The 14,119-nt window shown below is 39.7% G+C and overlaps 3 protein-coding genes across 3 annotated transcripts; all 3 read right to left on the bottom strand.

Moving 5' to 3' along the window:
- Positions 1 to 1,018: 1,018 nt before the first annotated feature.
- Positions 1,019 to 3,277, bottom strand: LOC311260775 (uncharacterized protein). The gene is made up of 2 exons (XM_084358992.1): positions 3,043 to 3,277; positions 1,019 to 2,883 (listed from the first exon to the last, which is right to left on the bottom strand). The coding sequence occupies exons 1-2, from the start codon at positions 3,212 to 3,214 to the stop codon at positions 1,769 to 1,771; spliced, it is 1,287 nt and encodes a 428-aa protein (XP_084215118.1). The 5' UTR covers positions 3,215 to 3,277; the 3' UTR covers positions 1,019 to 1,768.
- A 647-nt stretch (positions 3,278 to 3,924) lies between these two features.
- Positions 3,925 to 11,067, bottom strand: LOC311262019 (uncharacterized protein). Its single transcript, XM_084361119.1, has 4 exons — positions 10,800 to 11,067; positions 10,365 to 10,694; positions 8,755 to 9,084; positions 3,925 to 5,752 (listed from the first exon to the last, which is right to left on the bottom strand). Exons 1-4 carry the CDS (start codon positions 10,969 to 10,971, stop codon positions 4,446 to 4,448), a joined length of 2,139 nt encoding a protein of 712 aa, XP_084217245.1. The 5' UTR covers positions 10,972 to 11,067; the 3' UTR covers positions 3,925 to 4,445.
- An 857-nt stretch (positions 11,068 to 11,924) lies between these two features.
- LOC311261219 (uncharacterized protein) lies at positions 11,925 to 13,958 on the bottom strand. The gene is made up of 2 exons (XM_084359704.1): positions 13,709 to 13,958; positions 11,925 to 13,535 (listed from the first exon to the last, which is right to left on the bottom strand). The coding sequence occupies exons 1-2, from the start codon at positions 13,872 to 13,874 to the stop codon at positions 12,676 to 12,678; spliced, it is 1,026 nt and encodes a 341-aa protein (XP_084215830.1). The 5' UTR covers positions 13,875 to 13,958; the 3' UTR covers positions 11,925 to 12,675.
- Positions 13,959 to 14,119: the final 161 nt, after the last annotated feature.

Here is a 14,119-nt window from a genome sequence, read left to right as displayed (position 1 = left end):
TTTCATGAGCAGCAGGTGACACCACTTGCATCCCAAAAAGCCATACCTTTGTCACTTTTAGTTAGATTTTAACAATTGGACTTAAAATCCATCCTACCTTAAGTGCTAGTTCTATATGAATCCCTGTTCATCTGTAGCCTTGACAAACAGAATTTACATGGGCAAATATGATTTAGTGTGTAATAGTACATACTTTGTAAGGGCACTGTAGTAAGAAAAATATGATTCAGAGCACAACTGAGATAAATAATCTGAGTTCTTGTTATATTTTCCAACATCTTGTCTGTAGGGGGCCTGGAGAGGAAATTCAACTGCTCTGTGGGAGGGGAGAAGGAGGTTTTGTGGTGTTACAACAAAATATTCTTTAAAAAAATTTAAATTGATAAGTTTGGACTTGAAGAAAACAGATAATTAAAGAACACTTCATTGAAACTTTGCTATATAAACTATACTAAACAAAAAGCCTTTACTCAAAACTTTGCTAATCTCCACTGGTTGCATCTGGTAGTTGTGGTGGCATTCAAGTAGTTGATTCACCATCTGGTACAGATATTTGACCTTCCTCTGTTACAGCCAGACACACCTGGCAGAGATCCACGCTCTACTGAGAACGCTCTTCTTGTTTTAGATGTTTTGGTCTTTCACAGGTGACTAAATCTAAGAGTTAGTCACTCACTGACAAACTATCTCAAACAGTCAACTGAAGACTTTGTTGTTTGGCAGCTAACACTACTGCCGCTTGTTTGGTTGACTTCTACTTTATGCTCTTATCCAGTCGACAATCAGTCATCCACATTACATCATCAGCTTGGCAGCCACCACGTTGCACTCAATATGAAACAAAGTATTCCAAGATATAGAAGACTGTGACTGTTCTGAGAAATGCTGTTACTCAAACATAGTGTAATGTGTGAAAATAACAAGACACAATTATTGCAAAACTGTTACGTTTTAGTGAAGTCTTTTTACTGAACTGAAACCTCTTTCTTAGTTTTTGCAAGTATATGGCTTCCTGCCTATATGTGTCTGACTACTGCTCTGTTGTCTCACATGAGTGAGTTCAGGACATGCTCACTTACATGTAGATGCAGGCTTGAGTACACGCAGAGAGGATATTGCTGGCTCAACATGCATTCCCGATGGCTGCTTCTCAAACAAAACAATACACTTTTACAGGTACAGGTCAGCAAAATAACCTTGTGATGTGGTGGCAAATGTTGTCAGTTGCAAGACATCATAGAAACTTTTTTTTTCACAATACTGTGAGCTGGAGCTGCCACTTTGTGGGGAATAGTTTCTGGGGTCAGCTGCTTTGCAGGCCGAGTGCTGAGCAAAGAGGGGGACTAAGGCGCACTGACTTCTGGCATCACATACTGGACCTAGGGACTTGGAATGTCACCCTTCTGTTGGGGAAGGAACCAGTGCTGTCCTGGAAAGACACCACCCAGCGTTAACATTATCAAAATATTTTAATTGACAACAAAAATCATTTACAACACCATGTTTTATATCACTTGCTGTACAAGCTGTGTGTGAGTGCCACCTCCAAAACACAAAACATAATGAATTATATCACACTAGGGCTGCATGACATAGTAAAAAAAAAAAAAGACAGGCTGACAATATAAGTGATGCAACACCTCAAGTGAGAGGGTTTCTCATCTTCTTGATGCAAAAAGCAAACTTTTCCAACAAGTGCTGAAAGTATGTGGCTCCTCACTTCTGTGACTTTGTGTGTGTTCTGACCAGAAACCAGTAGAAGTGAATGCTACTCGCCTGTATGAGATCTTATATGTTTTGCCAAATGAGAAGCATCAAAGTATCTTTCCCCGCAGATCTTGCAAAGGTACGGCTTCTCACCAGTGTGGGCTCTTCTTATGTGGATTGTCAAGTGACCGCTCACTCTGAAACCTTTCCCGCATGTTTCGCAAGAATACGGCTTCTCACCTGTGTGGAGTCTCATATGGACGTTCAATGATGATAACTGACTGAATCTTTTCCCACAGGTGTTGCAACAATATGGCTTCTCACCTGTGTGGATTCTTGCATGATTTTTCAATTCTGATTTTTGATTAAATCTTTTCCCACAGATCTGGCAAAGGTACGGTTTATCACCTGTGTGGGTTCTCATGTGAACTTTCAACTCTCTGCCAAAGGGGAAATCTTTCCCACATGTTTTGCAAGAATATGGCTTCTCACCTGTGTGTGTTCTCGTGTGGACCAACAAGCCACTATTAAGTCTGAAACCTTTCCCGCATATTTTGCAAGAGTATGGCTTCTCGCCTGTGTGGAGTCTTACATGGGCGTTCAATGATGATGAATGACTAAATCTTTTTCCACAGTATTCGCAAAAATATGGCTTCTCACCTGTGTGGCTTCTCAAGTGTACACTCCATTTGGACTTATACTGAAAAGTCTTTCCACAAGCATCACATCTGAAAGACTTTTTACCTGTGTTAGTGTTACAGTGAATCTCTGACCCGTTAGGTCTGTCTCTACTATTACTGTCGCAATCACTTATGTGATGTCTTTCCTTTGGTCCTGGCTCTGTCTCTCTAGTTGATCCAGAGTCTCCATGCTCACCTCCTTTCTGATCTTCGCTCTCAGCTATGTGAGAGTTCAGAGAGAGCTGGTGGTCACTTTCTGGCTCAGGTTCACTGTGGTCACTTTCCTCATAAGGAGGAATCAACATGAAGGTATCGGTCTCCAGCTTCACTACAAGCTGCTCTCCCTCCTGACTGGCGCAGAGTTCCTCCTGTTCCTCCTGTTCCTCTTTAATCTCTGGAGGCTCTGGGTCCTCTTGGTCCAGACTGAAGTTCCTCTCCTGATAACAGAGCTGCTGGTCAGCCTCCTCCACCTGACACACATGTTTCTGTGGGACATCTGGAAGGACATAAATAAATGCAATTATTTTGCGATAATAAGAATAAATCTAAACATAGGAGCAAATCAGCTGTTAGTACCAGTGCATATTTAAACAATTTAAACAGATCATGTACAAATAAGTTGTGTTTGTTATTAAAGAAACGAACTTTAACACACCTGTCATGTGTGACCGCATATGAGGTTTCCAAATGATGTCCAGCAGTCTGCGCTGACGGTCGATCTCTTCCTCGTACTGGACGATAGTTTTTTTTAAAACTCTGAATATTTCTTCAGCAGCAGCAGTTAGTCGCTCGTTGACAAACTCTCTCAAACACTCAACAGAAGACATTGTGTCCTCATTAAAAATGCAACAACTACGGTGAAAATATCGTCTTCCGGTCAGTTTCATACATGCAGCTAACGCTTTCTTGTTTACTTCCGCTGGATGTCCCACTGTTAAGTTCCGACAGCGGAAGTGCGGGAGATATTCGTTCCGCTTTCAACTGATAACATTTTGATTTGGTTAATATGATTTATCTCATGGGTAAATAAATATCATATCCACTGTAGGAAGTGGAGACATTTTAAGCTTTCTTCTGTATGGTTTACCAACGAAAAAAACTAAAGTCTAGCAACATTGCAAGTAAGATGTATAGCGATATATCGCCCAAATTATTTTTGATAAACGTCTCCTTGAATGCTGCTCCTAAATGTTGTTTCTTGTCTAGCTAGGAATTCTAGGAATTGAAGGGAAATATGTGTATTATGTATTATGTGTAATTAAAATAAAAGTTGTTTCTGTCTTAGTAAGTCTTTTATGGTGTTTTGTCTTCTGTCTGCCGTGTGTAATATGCACTGAAAGGTTAAAAACGATCTTGTGATGTTGGGAAGGTAGCATGCAGTGACACAAAATAAAAAAATAATAATTCCCTCAAATACATTAAAACTAAAGTAACATGCCTGTTTTATAAATGTAAGTAGTACAAAGTACGGAAATTTGTGTTAAAATGTAGTGATTCAAGTAAAAAGTTTGCTTGTAATTAATGTAATGCTCCAATCCATCTTTTTGAGAACTTCAGTTTTATTAATTGGCATTTTAGAAAAATAATTCAATTCCGAACAAAATGATTTGATAACACCACTTGGTACATCGTTTACAAGTTGTTTGTATGTAACCTCTAAAACCCCAAAACATCATAAATGATTTCATGTTGATGCAATTAGTACATAAAATATAATAATGTTTTTAACAAATGCTGCAGACATAAAAATAAAAAAAAAGACTGGTTGGCAGGTTGACAACTTAATTGACGCAAAATCACAAGTGTTTATTTGAACTGTAAACACACTATGCAACAGATATTTTTCTACTTGGAGGCATTGTTGAGAATGCACTTCTTCAGTACACATACATGTTATGACCTCGTCTCAATAGGAAATGTGTACATTCAAATACACGGATGAAGCTACTGCAGAAGTGTAATTTATTCAGCTGGTGAACATGTCTCCACAGGAGTTTCAGCTTGATGGTTTCTCTGGTGCATATTGTTCCTCAGGTGGTCCTCACAGTATCTCTTTCTTCAGATATTGCCATGATTCTGCTTCTCACCAGTGTGGGCTCTTCTTGTGTGGACTGTCAAGGCATTACTACGTGTGAACTCTTTTCCACACGTTTTGCAAAGGTACGGTCTCTCACCCGTGTGGGATCTAATATGAATGATCAAATCTGCTTTTTGATAAAATCTTTTCCCACAGGTGTCGCAGGAATATGGCTTCTCGCCTGTGTGGAACAACACATGCCTTTTTAATGCTGAAATGTCACTGAATCTTTTCCCACAGGTCTTGCAGAGGTGCGGCTTATCACCAGTGTGGACTCTTCTCATGTGGAGTTTCAAGTGTCCACGCACTCTGAAATCTTTCCCACATATTTTGCAAGGATACGGCCTCTCGCCTGTGTGCATTCTCATGTGGATTTTCAAGGCATGACTACGTCTGAACTCATCTCCACATGTTTTACAAGAATAAGGCTTCTCACCTGTGTGGGTTCTTGTATGATTTTTCATTATGGATATCTGACTGAATCGTTTGCCACATATTCGGCAAAGGTACGGTTTCTCACCTGTGTGGGTTCTCATGTGAATTGCTAAATTACTGCCAAATGGAAAATCTTTCCCACAAATTTTGCAAGAATGCGGCTTCTCACCTGTGTGGCTTCTCCTGTGGACGACCAACCCATGATTACGTCTGAAACTTTTACCGCATGTTTCGCAAGAATACGGCTTCTCCTCTGTGTGGAGTCTTATATGGGTATTCAGTGATGACGACTGACTGAATCTTTTTCCACAGGTGTCACAACAATATGGCTTCTCACCTGTGTGGGTTCTCAAGTGTACATTCAATCTGGATTTAAACTTGAAAACCTTCCCACACATGCCACATTTGAAAGCTCTTATATCAGTGTGAGTATTGCAGTGAATGTCTGACCTGTTAGGTTTGGATAGACTATTACTGTGACTTTTGCCTACAGGATATCTTTCTTTTGATTCTGGCTCTGTACCTCTGGTTGATCCTGAGTCTTCATGCTTGCCTCCTGTCTGATCTTGACTCTCAGCTACATGAAAGGTGTCAGAGAGGAGCTGGTGGTCACTTTCAGGTTCAGGCTCACTGTGGTCATTTTCCTCATATGTAGGAGTCAACATAAAAGTATCGGTCTCCAGCTTCAGTACAAGCTGCTCTCCCTCCTGACTGATACAAAGTTCCTCCTGTTCCTCTTTAATCTGTGCAGGCTCTGGGTCCTCTTGATCCAGACTGGAGCTCCTCTCCTGGTTACAGAGCTGCTGCCCAGACTGAACCTCCTCCTCCAGACAGACATGTTGCTGTGGGAGCACTTAAGGGCCAGAAAACAACAGGAATAAGATACCAAAATAAATATCAGAATAAAAATAATACATCAATATTCCTCTACTTCCTGTGGTATGAGGTTTTACACACCTATCCTTTGTAACTTTATTTCAGGTTTCGAGATGATATCCAGCAGTCTGCGCTGACGGTCGATCTCTTCCTCGTACTCGACGATAGTTTTAATAAAAACTCCGAATATTTCTTCAGCAGCAGCAGTTAGTCGCTCGTTGACAAACTCTCTCAAACACTCAACTGAAGACATCGTGTCTTAATTAAAAAAAAAATCCAATAACAATCCACTCCACGACTACAATATCTTCTTGTAGTCAATTTAATACATAGACAGCTAACGGTACGATCGCTTGTGCTGTTTACTTCCGCTTGGTGTCAGGCTTGTTAAGGTCCGACAGTGGACGGGTGGGAGCTTTCAGTTCCGCTTTCAACTGATGATTTAATGTCAGCCATGTTAATGAGTGCCATAGGTGGATAATAAATACCACAATGTGAGGAAATAATATTAGGTTCCGCTTTCAACTGATAACATTTTTGATTTGGTTAATATGATTGTTCTCATGGGTAAATAGCATATCCACTGTAGGAAGTGGAGATATTTTAAGCCTTCTTTCGTCTGGTTTACAAACGAAAACAACTAGCAAAATTGCAAGCAAGATGTATAGCGATATATCTCGCCAATTATTTTTGATAAATGTCTCCTTGAATGCTGCTCCTAAATGTTGTTTCTTGTCTAGCCTATTTGCCTTGTGATTTTTAATTAATACCCCTTTTTCTGTTCCTTTTCTATTCTATTTTGTTTACACCGACATTTGTATTGTACTGTATTGATGTTTCTTCTCCATGAGAGCGTTCTGTATGTTTTTCTTGTCAATAAATAATACTACTACTACTACTAATACAAATAACTGATAACATTTTACTCAAAACCTGTCTTACAACATGTTTGCTATGCTATTTTCACCTGACCTTGAAAACTTCCCCTATAACTCTAATTATGTGGGAATTGAAGGGAAAATTATGTGTAATTAAAATAATAAAAGTTGTTTCTGTCTTGGTAAGTCTTTTATGGTGTTTTGTCTTGTTATGTCTGCCATGTGTAATATGCACTGAAAGGTTAAAAACAACATTGTGATGTTGGGAAGGTAGCATGCAGTGACACAAAATAAAAAATAATTCCCTCAAATACATTAAAACTAAAGTAACGAGCCTGTTTTATAAATGTAAGTAGTACAAAGTGCAGAAATTTGTGTTAAAATGTAGTGATTCAAGTAAAAAGTTTGCTTGTAATTAATGTAATGCTCCAATCCATCTTTTTGAGAACTTCAGTTTTATTAATTGGCATTTTAGAAAAATTATTCAATTCCCAACAAAATTATTTGATAACACCACGTAGTACATCATTTACAATTTGTTTGTGTGTAACCTCTAAAACCCCAAAACATCATAAATGATTTCATGTTGATGCAATTAATACACAAAATATAATAATGTCTTTAACAAATGCTGCAGACATAAAAAAAAAAAAAAAAGACTGGTTGGCAGGTTGACAACTTAATTGACGCAAAATCCCAAGTGTTTCTTTGAACTGTAAACACACTATGCAACAGATATTTTTCTACTTGGAGGCATTGTTGAGAATGCACTTCTTCAGTACACAAACATGTTATGACCTCGTCTCAATAGGAAATGTGTACATTCAAATACACGGATGAAGCTACTGCAAAAGTGTAATTTATTCAGCTGGTGAACATGTCTCCACAGGAGTTTCAGCTTGATGGTTTCTCCGGTGTATATTGTTCCTCAGGTGGTCCTCACAGTATCTCTTTCTTCAGATATTGCCATGATTCTGCTTCTCACCAGTGTGGGCTCTTCTTGTGTGGACTGTCAAGGCATTACTACGTGTGAACTCTTTTCCACACGTTTTGCAAAGGTACGGTCTCTCGCCCGTGTGGGATCTGATATGAATGATCAAATCTGCTTTTTGATAAAATCTTTTCCCACAGGTGTCGCAGGAATATGGCTTCTCGCCTGTGTGGAACAACACATGCCTTTTTAATGCTGAAATGTCACTGAATCTTTTCCCACAGGTCTTGCAGAGGTGCGGCTTATCACCAGTGTGGACTCTTCTCATGTGGAGTTTCAAGTGTCCACGCACTCTGAAATCTTTCCCACATATTTTGCAAGGATACGGCCTCTCGCCTGTGTGCATTCTCATGTGGATTTTCAAGGCATGACTACGTCTGAACTCATCTCCACATGTTTTACAAGAATAAGGCTTCTCACCTGTGTGGGTTCTTGTATGAATTTTCATTATGGATATCTGACTGAATCGTTTGCCACATATTCGGCAAAGGTATGGTTTCTCACCTGTGTGGGTTCTCATGTGAATTGCTAAATTGCTGCCAAATGGAAAATCTTTTCCACAAATTTTGCAAGAATGTGGCTTCTCACCTGTGTGGCTTCTCCTGTGGACGACCAACCCATGATTACGTCTGAAACTTTTACCGCATGTTTCGCAAGAATATGGCTTCTCCTCTGTGTGGAGTCTTATATGGGTATTCAGTGATGACGACTGACTGAATCTTTTTCCACAGGTGTCACAACAATATGGCTTCTCACCTGTGTGGGTTCTCATGTGAATTGCTAAATTACTGCCAAATGGAAAATCTTTTCCACAAATTTTGCAAGAATGCGGCTTCTCACCTGTGTGGCTTCTCCTGTGGACGACCAACCCATGACTACGACTGAATCTTTTTCCACAGGTGTCACAACAATATGGCTTCTCACCTGTGTGGGTTCTCAAGTGTACATTCAAACTGAATTTAAACTTGAAAACCTTCCCACACATGCCACATTTGAAAGCTCTTATATCAGTGTGAGTATCGCAGTGAATGTCTGACCTGTTAGGTTTGGATAGACTATTACTGTGACTTTTGCCTACAGGATATCTTTCTTTTGATTCTGGCTCTGTACCTCTGGTTGATCCTGAGTCTTCATGCTTGCCTCCTGTCTGATCTTGACTCTCAGCTACATGAAAGGTGTCGGAGAGGAGTCGGTGGTCACTTTCAGGTTCAGGCTCACTGTGGTCATTTTCCTCATATGTAGGAGTCAACATAAAAGTATCGGTCTCCAGCTTCAGTACAAGCTGCTCTCCCTCCTGACTGATACAAAGTTCCTCCTGTTCCTCTTTAATCTGTGCAGGCTCTTGGTCCTCTTGATCCAGACTGGAGCTCCTCTCCTGGTTACAGAGCTGCTGCCCAGACTGAACCTCCTCCTCCTTATAAACATGTTGCTGTTGGAGCTCTGCAGGAACAGAAAACAACAGGAATAAGATACCAAAAATAAATAGCAGAATAAAAATAATAAATCAATATCCCTCTACTTCCTATGGTATGAGGTTTTACACACCTATCCTTTGTAACTTTATTTCAGGTTTCGAGATGATATCCAGCAGTCTGCGCTGACGGTCAATCTATTTCTCGTACTCGACGATAGTTTTAATAAAAACTCAGCAGTTAGTCGCTCGTTGACAAACTCTCTCAAACACTCAACTGAAGACATTGTGTCTTAATTAAAAAAATCCAATAACAATCCACTCCACGACTACAATATCTTCTTGTAGTTAATTTAATACATCGACCACTAGTGCTGCGATCGCTTGTGCTGTGTACTTCCGCTTGGTGTCAGGCTTGTTAAGGTCCGACAGTGGACGGGTGGGAGCTTTCAGTTCCGCTTTCAACTGATGATTTAATGTCAGCCATGTTAATGAGTGCCATAGGAGGATACCACAATGTTACTCACAGTGCACTCAAGAAAGTGCGGAAATATTAGCTGTTTGGCCCCAGTTAATGCCAGAGTATTATATATTGGATTTTAACTTCTGATCCCATTATGTGTAAGATTTGTTGTGTAGTATTTTTTTTCCAGAGGGCCACACTGACTTACAAAATGTAAGCAAAGGGCCACAAATCGGGCAATTGAATTGAAACATTAAACACATAGTGCTGAATTATGTTTTAACTAATTCTCGGTACCAAATGCAGCACTGAATAAAGAAAAGATCAGGCTAATATTAACTATTAAACAAACGTGGTTTTAAACTTCACGTATAAAATGTAGACAGCGCCCTCTGTTGGTATCAAGCTAAACAGCAATGCAGACTCACTGTAGTCTTTGGCCTCAACATCCATCATCCTCTCCATTAGCCTCTTAATGATCTTTTGGAGATTGTTTTCTTTTATTGAGGCCAGAACCGGCCCCCAGACTGGATTTTGCCCATATGTAGTCTAAGGACAGAGGGTGTTGTACGCTGTAGGTAAAATGTGATTTGTGATTTTGGGCTATGTAAATAAAATTTGACTTTCGACTGTGGGAAAAGCTCATTCTGTTTTTTCCATCATAACCAGCAAAATGTTGCAACTATAGCTGTCATATAAATGTGAAAACCTTCCCACACATGCCACATTTGAAAGCTCTTATATCAGTGTGAGTATCGCAGTGAATGTCTGACCCGTTAGGTTTGGATAGACTATTACTGTGACTTTTGCCTACAGGATATCTTTCTTTTGATTCTGGCTCTGTACCTCTGGTTGATCCTGAGTCTTCATGCTTGCCTCCTGTCTGATCTTGACTCTCAGCTACATGAAAGGTGTCAGAGAGGAGTCGGTGGTCACTTTCAGGTTCAGGCTCACTGTGGTCATTTTCCTCATATGTAGGAGTCAACATAAAAGTATCGGTCTCCAGCTTCAGTACAAGCTGCTCTCCCTCCTGACTGATACAAAGTTCCTCCTGTTCCTCTTTAATCTGTGCAGGCTCTGGGTCCTCTTGATCCAGACTGGAGCTCCTCTCCTGGTTACAGAGCTGCTGCCCAGACTGAACCTCCTCCTCCTTATAAACATGTTGCTGTGGGAGCACTTAAGGGCCAGAAAACAACAGGAATAAGATACCAAAAATAAATAGCAGAATAAAAATAATAAATCAATATTCCTCTACTTCCTATGGTATGAGGTTTTACTCACCTATCCTTTGTAACTTTATTTCAGGTTTCGAGATGATATCCAGCAGTCTGCGCTGACGGTCGATCTCTTCCTCGTACTCGACGATAGTTTTAATAAAAACTCCGAATATTTCTTCAGCAGCAGCAGTTAGTCGCTCGTTGACAAACTCTCTCAAACACTCAACTGAAGACATTGTGTCTTAATTTAAAAAATCCAATAACAATCCACTCCACGACTACAATATCTTCTTGTAGTTAACTTAATACATAGACCGCTAGTGCTGCGATCGCTTGTGCTGTTTACTTCCGCTTGGTGTAAGGCTTGTTAAGGTCCGACAGTGGACGGGTGGGAGCTTTCAGTTCCGCTTTCAACTGATGATTTAATGTCAGCCATGTTAATGAGTGCCATAGGAGGATACCACAATGTTACTCACAGTGCACTCAAGAAAGTGCGGAAATATTAGCTGTTTGGCCCCAGGTGATGCCAGAGTACTATATATTGGATTTTAACTTCTGATCCCATTATGTGTAAGATTTGTTGTGAAGTATTTTTTTTTCCAGAGGGCCACACTGACTTACAAAATGTAAGCAAAGGGCCACAAATTGGGCAATTGAATGGAAAAAAATAAACACATAGTGCTGAATTATGTTCAACTAATTCTCGGTACCAAATGTAGCACTGAATAAAGAAAAGATCAGGCTAATATTAACTATTTATAAACAAACGTGGTTTTAAACTTCACGTATACAATGTAGACAGCGCCCTCTGTTGGTATCAAGCTAAACAGCAATGCAGACTCACTGAAGTCTTTGGCCTCAACATCCATCATCCTCTCCATTAGCCTCTTAATGATCTTTTGGAGACTGTTTTCTTTTATTGACGACATGGAAAGGGGCATTATTACAGTTTGAATGATAGAAACTGCTAAACACTGTACTTACTCATATTTTAATTCTCTTCTCCTTTTATTAAGAACCTTTGTGAGAACTTTACATTATGCATGTGAGAAAATATCAAACATGAATATATAAAATATATAAAAGTAAATAGAAAACACTTAATAATACAGTTACAAACATAATACATTTTTCCTTGGCTGGTTGGATCTTCCCGTTTCCGTCATTATACAATTCTGTGGCATGTTCATTCTCCTCCATCTTTGTTTGTGTTTCTTTCATGCAAATTTACTACCATGTGGAAGAACGCAAAGCACCATCCAAATAATAAGAAATATTGCTGTAGAGTGTGATTTGTCACAAAACAAAGGAAACAATAGCAGAATATAAAACAATAGACATTTTTCTATTGCCACAAGATTACATATCGTCATATCACATAGGCCTTAAATAGCAGTGTATAGTATATAAAACAGCAAAAAGACGGCACATCACATTTAATCCTATGGCGTCACATGGATTTTGAGTAACATAGATTTCCAAGTCCTTGCAAAACTTTAAACTAAAAGTGATCTTAGATACTTTATAAATAGACATTTGGCAAAACCAACATCCATCAACATCATCACACCATTTAAAAGTCACTACTGTGAAACCAACATTTTTTCTTCCGTTTTAGAGATCATGATTGTTTAAAGAAATAAGCTTGCCAAGACGCTGCAAGTCATATGCAGCCATTATTATACATTAGTAATGACATCTCATCTTTATGCAAGATTTATATTTAGTTGCAGAGATGTAGCTACTGCAAAGTCCATTTCATTCTGCAGGTGAACGTCTCCACAAGAGTTTCAGCTCGATGGTTTCTCCTGTGTATTTTGATCCTCAGAGGTGTTTTTTTTTCCCCAAGTATGTGATTTGAGTAAAAGTTATCCCAAAACTTGTGAGTTCTTGTGTTTTGATCACGAACCACCGGAACTGAATCACATATTTTCGAAAATTCAACGCCTCTTGCCTGTATGAGCTCGTATATGCTTTGCCAAATGGGAAGCATCAAAGAACCTTTTCCCGCAGATCTTGCAAAGGTATGGTTTCTCACCCGTGTGAGCTCTTCTCATGTGGATTTTCAAGGCCTCGTTACGTGAGAAATCTTTCCCACACGTTCTGCAAAGGTACGGCTTCTCACCTGTGTGGGTTCTTATGTGGTTTTTTAACTCTGATGTCCGGCGAAACCGTTTGCCACAGGTATCGCAAGAATAAGGCTTCTCACCTGTGTGGGTCCTTATATGAGTGTTCAAGTCGGATGTCCGACAGAATGTTTTCCCACAGGTGTCGCAAGAATATGGTTTTTCACCTGTGTGGATTCTCATGTGTTCATTTAAATTGGATTTAAAATTAAAGGCCTTTCCACATGTGTCACATATGAAAGTCTTTTTACCTGTCTGAGTATTACAGTGAATCTCTGACCAGTTAGGGTTGTACACATGTTGACTTCTGCTTTTGTAATGTCTGTCCTTTGGTTCTGGTTCTGTATTTAAAGTTGATCCTGAGTCTTGATGATTACCTCCTGTCTGATCTTGACTCTCAGCTACATGAGAGTTGTAAAAGAGGAGCTGGTGTTCACTTTCTGATTCGGGTTCACTGTGGTCACTTTCTTCATAAGGAGGAATCAACATGAAGGTGTCAGTCTCCAGCTTCACTACAAGCTGCTCTCCCTCCTGGCTGGTGCAGAGTTCCTCCTGTTCCTCTTTAATCTGTGGAGGCTCTGGGTCCTCTTGGTCCAGACTGGAGCTCCTCTCCTGGTCACAGAGCTGCTGGTCAGCCAGAACCTCCTCATTATAAACATGTTGCTGTGGGAGCTCTGCAGGGACAGAGAACAACAACAACAACAACAACGAATCAAAGCTTCTGATCACAGACATCTTTATCATCTCACTGGAGACGTGCCATGAAGTATAAAAAAACCGACATGCGAGCAAATAATAAATCGAGTTCCTCTGATTTGTGTTAATAAAACAATAAAGTGTTGCACACCTATTCTGTCTAATGTTGTCTCAGGTTTCCAGATGAAAAGTCTGCGCTGACGGTCGATCTCTTCCTCGTACTCGACGATAGTTTTTTTAAAAACTCTGAATATTTCTTCAGCAGCAGCAGTTAGTCGCTCGTTGACAAACTCTCTCAAATACTCAACTGAAGACATTGTTACTGAAATATGATTGAGACAGCTCGGAGTGTTGATGATAGCCTCTTTGAGTTAGCTCACTTCATCTATGCAGGTAAAGCACAGGCGCCTCCTATTTACTTCCGCTGGATGTTACACCGTTATGTTCCGACAGTGGAATTAATGTTTTGTTTTCTTTGGTTCCGCTTACATTTCGTGACATCTCTGCAGATGTTGTTTTAATTAAATAATTAATTTTATTAATGTTTATTAGACAGCCGTGT

This window comes from Pagrus pagrus, assembly GCF_965226575.1.
Source record: "Pagrus pagrus genome assembly, chromosome: 8".
NCBI classification, from domain to species: domain Eukaryota; kingdom Metazoa; phylum Chordata; class Actinopteri; order Spariformes; family Sparidae; genus Pagrus; species Pagrus pagrus.
The sequence above is the reverse complement of the archived record's forward strand: the minus strand, read 5'-3'. Positions and strand labels throughout refer to the sequence as shown.